General features: G+C 36.8%; 1 protein-coding gene across 2 annotated transcripts in view; it reads right to left on the bottom strand.

Annotated features, from left to right (window-relative positions):
* Window positions 1-8,217: 8,217 nt before the first annotated feature.
* The window catches only part of pkp4 (plakophilin 4), a 312,340-nt gene continuing 309,589 nt past the window's right edge, over window positions 8,218-10,968 (bottom strand). For both annotated transcript variants that reach the window (XM_039757447.1, XM_039757448.1), the window contains exon 23: window positions 8,218-9,199. In XM_039757447.1, coding sequence (XP_039613381.1) covers window positions 8,945-9,199 — 255 coding nt within the window. In that variant the 3' untranslated portion in view covers window positions 8,218-8,944. The remainder of the gene's footprint in view (window positions 9,200-10,968) is intronic.

Genomic DNA, 10,968 nt, shown 5'->3' with positions numbered 1-10,968 from the left:
TAACTTTTGTAAGTAAGCTGTAAGGAATGAGCCTGCCAAATTTCAGCCTTCCACCTACACGGGAAGTTGGAGAATTAGTGATGAGTGAGTGAGTGAGTGAGTGAGTGAGTGAGTGAGTCAGTCAGTCAGTCAGTCAGTCAGTCAGTCAGTCAGTGAGGGCTTTGCCTTTTATTAGTATAGATTACCAGCTGTTTATTAGGGTCATAAGCTATGTCCTTTAATAGACATTATCACACTGAAACTTAAAACTACTGCAAAAAATGCCTCCTGCACTGTGGCTTCCTCTCGATTAGATGCTGGCAATAGTGGCAGTTCTTCCATGGCTGCCTTCCTTGAAAAATCAAGAGGCTTTATACAGGACCAACTTGCTGTCTTGGCAAAATATTTTTGGAAGAACTTGTAGTAAATCACTATGATATAACTGAGGTTAAGGATGAATAAGATTACCAAGGAGCTTGGGCCTATTCTGAATTCAGTAAACTGCTATAAAGATAAAATCCTGACACTGGAACACCAAGTTTCAAGCCTTTCAGCTAAACGAATAGATATGGAAGACAAGAATCCTAGACCCAGTATCCATTATCACTGACATCTAGGAGTATGCAGTAATAGAGATCCCCTGAAGTTTGTGAAAAAAATTATAGCCAAAAAATTTTCCTGATTTAAAAATTTTCCCTTACAATAGATACAATCTAATAGAATGTATTTGGTCTCTGCATTGCTTCATGACAGTTTGCTGATCCGGAGCAATGTGCAATGGAACATTTGTGCCTCTCAGATCCTACCTCTCATTGAGCTCATATTTCTGTTTGGTTTCAGTCATTTATTAATTTGGTTCCACTTACCCTAATACCTTGTTTTGATGTTTTGTTTTGTCTGCAGGTTCAGAAATGGGATGGGGAGGGCTTGGCCCCTGTGTATTATAAAAAGCAAGTTTTGTTCATTGTTCTTTCTTTTGGGTTATATAAGCAGATGCGTTGATTCATATTGGTGTCTGGTGAGATTGAGCTGTGGATGGGAAATGTGTGAGGTGTTCACATAGCCTGCTGGGATAGAAGTGTGATGAGTTAGTAGTGGTGCAGCCTTGCTGTTTTTCTTCTTCTGTTTTCTTCCTAACTTGTCTCTTGCATTTCTAGTTTTCACTATTCTTCTTTGATCTAGTGACTAGCTTTTCCTGAAATGTCAGCGGTCTTGGTTCTGATATGAAAAGATCTGCTATCCTTGACTTTCTTTGATGTAATAAAATAGACATTGCATTTTTACAATAATCTAAACTTTAGGTAAAGATGTGCTTTGACTTAATAATAAGCATTACTGTGTGGCAGTTTTCACTTCAGTAAACCCCTTCAAATGCGAAAAGGAAATTTGCAGTTTAAAACTATTAATTTGAGTACATATTTCATGGACAGAATCCGTTATCTTCTTGCTGAGATTGGAGGTAAAAAATAGCTTTAATTTGCAGATATTGTCCCATACCCTTTAGGCTTTCATGTTAGACATTGCTGGCTAACCAAATTCTTCTCTTTGTTAGACTACAAAAGTATTCTAGGCATTGATGTGAGTGTTTTTAAGAATCCTATTTAAGACAAAGCCCATCTTCCTTTCTTCATAATTTACTCTAATCCACCAAGGCCCTTTACAGATTTCCCTCTGATTCGATCAGCAGCTAAGCCAGGTAAATTAATATCACCCAGGCTTCAAAAGCATGACTTTTTTGCATTCATTTTGGTCATTAGAAATGAATTAAGGCTTTCTAGTAATAATCCTAGTGAGATTATTACGTGTTTTAATGAATTTTATTTTGAGTTATTTTTGGAAAATTAAATTTTCTCGATTTCTAACATTAATCCTTTTTTTAAAAGACCTGACTTTTCCTAGGCTGTGAAGGAGGCTTCCTTTTTAGATTCTTCTTTGTTTATGTTTGAACTGTAAGAAGCCTTAGATTAGACACCATGTTTTTGGCCAAGCTTCTTGCTTGGTCCTTATAGACTGTCATTCACAAATTACTACACCCAAATCAAACTGTCTTTGTTCAAGTGTGTTTGGGACAGGAGATTTGATGCTGAGTATGTACATATGAAAGTCATTATTTTTCCCATTTAAAACTAATCTTTACAAATTCAGGAATATCTCCTTTAAATTTACAGGAGAGCTAGACTCTTTTTCAGTCTCTCCATTGAGGCTTAGCATATCTGTGATTGTCTTCATTACTTCATATTATTTTCTAGAGTGAATGTTTTCAGATCTTTAACCAAAAATTAACATTAAATAAATGGCAACCATCCTGAGTTAACAAATAATGTTCATATTTAATTAATTTATTACATTAAATAATCTCTTAAAAGCACTTTGTGTTATATAGTTTTAGTCTGTCTCTAAAAGTGTTGTGGAGGAATTTGTCCTACTCTTTTTTACCTTATATAACTGCCTTTTGTCAATTTTTTGAGCAAGACCTGCTCATTTCAGGCGATGCAGCACCATTTCAGTGTGGGTTAGTTCAGGGATTTCATACATTTACATTGTTTTCCTTCCATTGTAATGTGCAGTTAGTTTTCCCTTTGGGATCATTGTTTTGCTGCATACTGTATTTCAGCTTCAGGATATGGTCACAGGATTTAATCTGACAGACTTTGATACATAGCAGATATTATGGCGCCTCTATTGTTGGGATTTTGTTGCATCAAACCCTGATACTTCTACTGTCACACGTTTGTTTTAGTTATAAATCTGCACATTTGACTCCAATCTTCAGCAAGGAATAATATATCAAAAAGTGTGTTTATCTTACATTCTGGAGCAACATTGGGATGTTCCCAACCCCTAAAGTGAAGAAAGTAATAGGAAATATACACTGTGCTGAAAACCACAGTCTTTCACCAACTACCACCCCCATTAGCACTGAAAGGATACTTAAGAATGTGAGAAGAAAATTGCACTTGGCTTTACTTTTTAATGCTGGTTTATTTTCCTATGTAGGGGCACAAAATGCAACTCTTATCATAAGAACAAAAGTCATGAGTTCATTGTACTGTACATAGGAAATCCACATAGACAAAAGAGTTGCCTAATTGTACAGACACTCCTGCTGACTCCAGGTGCTTCTTTCTGAAAACATCAGGTTTCTAGGCAGGATGGGATATGTAGTGACCGACGCAGCAGCTGTCAAGACATGGTATGATAGCTATGTTATAACTAGCTGTTCTTTTTAATCTAATTAAAATGACCACATTTCCTACTGAATGATACCAGTTAAAAACCAAAAGTCTGCTATTACAACTTTCATTACTTATTCATCTCACAACATTTTTGCTCTTCCTGCCTTTTAGAGTTTAAAAAGAGTGTTCTGCAACTGGGCTTGATTCTTAACTTCTTGGATGCTGCTCTGGTGTTGTTTAAAATCGTAATTTTTATATCATACAATATTTGACATCAGGGCTGTGGAGTCGGAGTCGAGGAGTCAGAGACAATTTTGGGTACCTGGAGTTGGAGTCGGCAAAAATGTACTGACTCAGACTCCTCATAAATTTAAATTGTAATGAAAAACAAAAATACAGCCAGTTCAAATGTCCCATTTCACAAACAATAGTCATAATGAAGTACTTCTCTGATGTGAGAATAAAGCCCAGTGCATAGCTGTGTTTACTACTAGTATGAAGTTCAGCTGAGCTATTATACAGCCTGACATTCACATATTGTAATCTGGATTATGGTACATAACAAAAAAAAGAGTTTTCATTTTATCTATACTAATAAACGGCAAAGCCCTCACTGACTGACTGACTGACTCATCACTAATTCTCCAACTTCCCGTGTAGGTAGAAGGCTGAAATTTGGCAGGTTATTCCTTACAGCTTCCTTACAAAAGTTGGGCAGGTTTCATTTCGAAATTCTACGCGTAATGGTCATAACTGGAAGCTGTTTTTCTCCATTTACTGTAATGGAGATGAGCTTGAAACCCGTGGGGGCGGAGTTTCGTGTGACATCATCACGCCTTCCACGTAATCACGCGATGCGTAGAAAACCAGGAAGAGGCCCAAAAAGCGCTGAAGAAAACATGCATTATATAATTGAGAAGGCAGCGAAACAATAAGAAGCGGCGGTGACATATACAACCATATTCATGAGTTCTGCTACTTGAAACAAAGCCGATGTAAAGCTACACTTTAAATTAAGTTCATAGACAGGCTGCCGCTGGCGTTTGTAATTTAGTGCTTGCCCATATAAGGCCGTCCGTCAGCGGCAATCCAATAGCAAACTGCCACGGGTAAATATTCACGGATGAAGGACTGTGCTTATGGAGAGGAAGATGAGATGGTCAGGGTGGTGTTTGGCACAAACTCAGCGAAACTGCGAGAGAAAGTTTTAAGTGCCGGGACTTCGGTAACATTAGATACAGCTATGGACATAGCGACATGGCACCAGCACAGCTGGGAAACTTCGATGCATGTACACCGAGCGGCTCACGTGAACTGATGCAGTGCACAGACAAAAAGCAACAGTTCCAAAGAGCGCTGATCAAAAACCGAATTACACAATTGAAAAGGCAGCAAAAAATATGAAGCGTCTGATAAGCATATTCATAAATGCTGCTACTGTGGAAACAAAGCACACGGTGGAAAAAGTCAATGTCCCGCTAAAAGAAGACAGTGTAAAAAAAAAAAAAAACCCCGTGCATACAGATCCCATAATGCAGCGCTTCAGCTGCCTTGCCGAACACTTACCGCGTCCCCGTGGTCTCTTCTGTCGTTTCCTTACTTTGTGAAGGAAGCAGCTTTCTCAGAGCTTCTGCACTGTTTTATAAACGAACGATATATAAGAAAGTCCTTTTTCCTTGCTTGTGAAGCAGCCTTTTTATTTAATCCACGGGTTCTCTGCTGTTTCATTGTTCATTTATTACGATTTTTATAGTTATTGTGTAGGTTTTATTTAATCCACGGGTATTTCGCTAGTTTCAGATATAATGTGTTTAACAAGTTCACTTGAGTGTAAACAAGTGTAGTGATGTTGGGGTAGGTGTGTGCTATGGCCTGATGTGTGTTCAGGGGTTCTGTCTGCACTCTCCACATATGCTTCCACCCAGGGATGAACTTTAGCATAACTTTACACACCACCTGTTCTAGAAGATTTTGAAATTAAAAGGAACAGATTCTATGCATTGTGACAGATAATACTTCTAATATGTTAAGTAAAATTGAGAAAATGAATAAAGTAGATGAAGAAAGTGACAAACAGATATTAGAGGAAGACAGTTCTGCAAGTATTGGAGAAAGTGAAACCGAAGAGGATAGTGAAATTTTGGATAACACTGCTGAAGAAGAATCTAAGCTTACTACTATTCAACATATGCATTGTGCCGTTCCTACTCTGAAACTTGCAATAAGAGATGAATTGAAAGATCGTCATGCAGCTACTCTAATTGGCAAATTGAGGCAAGTAACTGTTGCAGGCAGGGCTCCTAAAACAGATGCCATTTTGAAAAGACATGCAGGAAAAGGAGCCATTTTGGATCAGACAACACGCTGGGGAAGCTTTTATTTAATGGTAAAGTGTTTGCTTGAACTAAAAGACTTTCTTGAAGAACTGGACAATTAAAATGTTTTATTAACTGAAAGCCAGTGGGCACAAGTGAAAGAACTGGAAGGTCTGCTTTCTTATCCCTTTACTGTCACTAAGAGGTTGCAATATGAAGATTTAACATCTAGTAAATTTTTCTTGGAATGGAAGAGCTTGATATATTGCCTGAACAAAGGTGAAGGGTTAATAGCTGATGGCATCGTATCTTCAATGAAGAAAAGAGAGAGTCTCTTACTGGATAATCAAATCTTGTTATCTGCTATTTATGTTGATCCAATAAGCCAAATTTTGTTGAGCAGCGACCAGATTGCAAATGGAAAATGGCCCTCTATGATGTAGCAGTTCACATGAAGGGATTACTACTACCTGAAACGCCACCACTGGATGAAGCTATATGGTAACTCAGGATCATCCTCTTCAAATGAAGAATTAGACTTTGATTCCTACTTGGACAAAATGGAAGTTTCAAAAGCAAACCGACATCACCTATGCGTGAAAGATAAATGACCAGTAAATGTCCAAATAAAGAAATTCCAGCAGGAGTTTTTTTAAAGAATTAAAGTAGATCGCTCATCGAAACTGACTGTAGAAGAAGCCAGTTGTTGATCCAGAGATTATTAGTGATGTGGCTAGTACTGTAACAGCAATGCCACCCACCCAAGTCAGTGTTGAAAGACTATTTTCAGCTCTAAAAATAATCAAGTCAGCTTCTGTGAAAGAGGATCTGGCAGAAGCAATTCTCTTTCTTAGAACATTGCATTGAGTTCATTTTGGATTGCATTCAACAGCTATTCTACTCTATAACTGTATTCCAAGTTTAATATATAAACTGTTGTTCAGTTAAGCTTTGTTTTTGTTTTAAAACTATCGAAGAATGTGGTTTATATTTTTTGAACTGTTAAGAGTTCCTGATTTTTATGCATGCCACTACTTTATAGCCACTTGATAAAAACAATAAATAAAACATTACTTTCATTTTTTTGTTTAACTGGCCAATACGGTAGAGAGTCAGCTTCCTAGCCAGTAGTTATGTTGTTAAATGATATGTATGTTGCCTTCCCTCAATCAACATGGAAAATACATTAGTATGTTAAATACAGAGGAGTCGGGGAGTTGGAGTCAAAGGTACCGGAAACTAAGGAGTCTGAGTCGAAGAATTTATCTACTGACTCCACAGCCCTGTTTAACATCAAAGACGATGCTGATTTCCTCACAAACTAAGGACAGGAAATGTGGCATAGTGGCTAAGACACTAGAGTTTAAGCTTACAATGGTTGCTGGTTCAATTCGTAAATCTGACTCAATCTATTCTACGACACTGCAAGTCACTTAGCCCGTCTGTGCACGTACTTTAAAGTATGCGTATAACCAATTCTGTTGGTCTTGTAGGTTGCTTTGTATAAAGGCATCAGCCAGTCTGTAAAGTAGAAAACTACTGCATTATTTAATGATTTTCACCTTTTACAATTGTGACGATCTTGAAGACAGAAATCAACCTGCTATAAGCCACATACAAAGTTATTATTTATTTGTTTGTTTTCTAGATTTCTGACTGGGACCAGTTCACCAACAGGTTCACTTTAATTCCAGGAAAAATGATTTAATCTACAGTACATGGTCTTTGATCTGAGTGAAATCACTCTGGAAGATTCTGTTTAAATTAAGGCGAATGAATACCCCCTCACCTACTTTATAAAGTAGGTAACAACTTTTTGACCATTTTGTTCTTAGTGTGGGATTCAAGCCCTGTTTAGCTACTGATCCAAAAGTCTTTCCAATCGTTCTATCTACTTTAAACACCTAATTAAAGGTCAGCTATGTGTTGGGCATGTAGCGCCATTTAGCAAACATATGCCAAGTGATTCAGTTTTAGATTAACTGTAGTCCTAGATGATTGCTATGTTAGAAAGAGAACTTACTGTAAGGTAATTGGTTACTACTCTATCAAGGCATACAAATAGATAATACCTACAACTAAGCAATACGAGTAGCAAACTCTTACATTAAAATATAGACATAATAAAATAGAATAATCAGATTTTGGCAAATGCTATAGCAGGGAAGGCATCTATCCTAAAAGTTGATGAAGAAATTCTGAAAGCTCAAGTTTTGGTCACTTGAAGATGTGAAGTTTTTGGGCTTTGATGCCACACTACCAGAACATAGCATTGTGATCTATCTAAAGGTTGTGATCCCTGGCACACTGTACATAACTGAAGTACTGGCAACACACCAAAGGCACTAGAAAAAAACTACTGACATATAATTCAACACGTATGAGGTAGATCCTAAATTTTACTAATACAAGGTTTTTACCTACAAGCTGGCACCATCAGCATTTAGCTATCAGCTTTATTTTTGACTGGCTATGTTGTCTTGAACATGTGACTGCAATAACAGGTCACTCAATGATGGAAACAGTATGTGAAGTATATCAAGACCAGCATTAAATTAATCAAATATAAACATCTGCTCTTAATGTGCCTTGCAGAGCAGTATTGGGATTTAGCTATTTTCTTTTACGCCATGTTTCTCAGAATTCTAGTTATTCTAATTTGTCAAAAGTGGCAAATTGGCCTGAATTACATTAAAAATAAAGCAGATTTTTTTTAGTAATTGGAAAAAAATAAATCAATAAGCAGGTTTTCCATGGATGAAATGTTCACATTTATTTCTTTTTTTTAATGTGCATAGAAAATGGCAGTGAACCATCCCCATGAAAGAGACAGGAAATGGAAAAATAAAGAATTTCTCTATGCTCTGAAATTATGCAATTTCCTTTTAAAAACTAAAAGTGTTATTTCATTAGCCTCTTGAATTTCTGTATATTATGCCATCTTATATTTTTACTTTACCATGGCACAAGTCATTACCAGTGGTGATCATCAATACCATGTGGCATTTCAATATTTACAACAGATGAAAGAAATGTACAAGACTCAGTGGTATACACAATCTCAATATTATGTAAAGCAATAAAACACAGCAAATGAATATAATCAGATTTATCTGTACAAACTAACATTAGAGTTTCTTCACAGGTATGAAATGATTAATTTGGCCTACATATACAATCCCATGTTTATTTGTTTCTCAACCTCAGACCTTTCGTCACATGGCCCACACCTTCACCAAACTACAAGAGCTACAGATAAAATGTCCTAACATCTAGACAGAGCAAAACAGTTTTTCTCAAGTACCATTTGAATTTATTCTTTCAGGATTCCTTTTTCTTGAACACTTGCTGGCGTTCCTTCTTTGGCTCACATTCTTTTCTTTTCCATGAAACAATTAAACAAAACTGATCCACATTCAGTTTATTTAAAAATAAAAGACAAAAAAACAAACAAAAAAATTGCAGTCTTAAACACTAAACCCAAGAGTCAGGAGATCCTGGATACTGCTCCGCTCTGTAGGAAGGTCTTCTTGTGGTTGAATAAAAGTCTACATAGTTTGTGGTAGATTTCAGTCCTTGATGTTGTGAGGTGTAATCTGAAGTACCAGGATAGCGAACCTGGTCATCAAAGTAAGGGTCTTCATAGCTGTTAGGGGATTGAAGGTACATTCTGTAACTGTCATAGTTTCTTCTGCTTGGTTCATCTTGGCTGTAATACAGTTGGTGATGCTGCCAAAAGGAAAAAAATAAAGCTTAAAAAAATGCCATTGAAATTATGAAATATGAAGTATATTTTAAATGGTGCCATTCTGCTTTCCTCTCCATGGACTGTGACCTCAGTGCGGTATGTGGACCTGACTGAAGATATGTGCTCCTCAGAGGAGTACCCATGGCAGCCTGGCCTAATACAAGATGTTTAGAGCTGTCACCTGTGCTCATCACCCTAAGAGGACCAAAAAGCACACACCCAGATGTGTTATACCTTGGCAATGAAAACTGTCTCTTGGTATGTTACTTCTCTGGAAGGGAAGAAACCAGAATTAATATGTGAGGTTGAATGGGACTCTCTTGCATGTAAAGCACTGTCTGTGGAATCAAGTATCTTGAATAACAGTAGTCGGGCTTTCTCTTACTCTGGAATTACTACATAAGAGAGACCCCAGCTGAGTGCGAGGATACTCGCTAGCCCCCTAACTTAGTGTCATTCAGTTGAAGTTTGATCTAATGGAGGAGGTCGCCTCAATGCGACAGTTATTTGGTTGTATGAATTGAACAACTACTAGAGTAGTATTCTTCCTTTTTAAAGACACAATTCAACGGGCAAACGGCTACCATCTACTGAACTGGTACTCATACTGGAAGTCAGCACTTCTCACTTGATGGAGATACCTCAAGGAGTTAGATTGGGAGGAACTGGCTGCTTCACCTGAACTAGAGCAGTGAACTGCTACAGGATTTCTGTGCTAGTCATGGATTGTCAAATAATCGAAACCAAGTTCAAACACATGGGTGCCTATAAGCCCCAGCCAGGTAGGGAGAGTTATGGTTTTCTAGATGTATCAATACATTTTCATGTAAAGTACTAAAAATTTATTTTTGGGAATTAATTCAGACAATCAATAAAATAGTAATTACACTATTTAACACATATATTCAATACTGTGTGTGTATTATATACACTAATGCTCAAACATTTGGTGTAATCCAGAAATAATAGTTTTTTAAAATCAAATGTTTAAACCAAGGTACCATTAAGTCGATTAAATTGGTATAAATAAAGTTCAATTCTGGGTTCAAAAATGTCCAAACCAAAAAGGCTTTCTCAAGAAACTAGTCAGCCTATTTTTGTTTTTTGAAATGAAGTTTATCCCATGCAACAGACTGTCAAGAAACTGAAAATATCATAAAAATGGTGTCCACTACTGTCCTGGGAGAAGCAGACAAAGTGGAAGCAATCAGGATAGGAAAAGAAGTGGAGGGCCCAAAAGCACAATTACACAAAATGATTTATAAATCAGAATCTGTACTTTGAGAAACAAGCATAATGCAGGCCCTTCACTGGCTGCTTTCTTAAATCAGTACACACCAAATATACCAGTGCCATTTAGACTGTAGAGGACAACTCTGTACAAAACCGTCAGTTCTTGGAAATCTGTCTCATCGAATAACCTTTCTTTAGCAAAGTAATTTAGACTGGTGGTGTTCCTGAGAAAATAGGTTTTTGTTTCAGTAATTTTTTAGCACATAATTGCATTTTAGACATATCAGTACATTATAACCCATAGAAAAGGTAATTTACTTTATGGAACTGAATAAAAAGGCTTTGAATGTGATAATACAAATACAAACATTTCTCCAATAATTACATTTAATTAATTCATTTAATTAGCATCTAATCATGACTAAGGATGAGCTAAGAGAGTTTACCATTAGGGGCTAGAGTAATGGCTGCTGAAAATGGGGCTTTGCAGTCATATGTGAATAATAAAGCAGTCATT

Source organism: Polypterus senegalus, chromosome 6, assembly GCF_016835505.1.
Source record: "Polypterus senegalus isolate Bchr_013 chromosome 6, ASM1683550v1, whole genome shotgun sequence".
Taxonomy (NCBI): domain Eukaryota; kingdom Metazoa; phylum Chordata; class Cladistia; order Polypteriformes; family Polypteridae; genus Polypterus; species Polypterus senegalus.
This window is presented reverse-complemented; position numbering and strand designations above follow the sequence as displayed.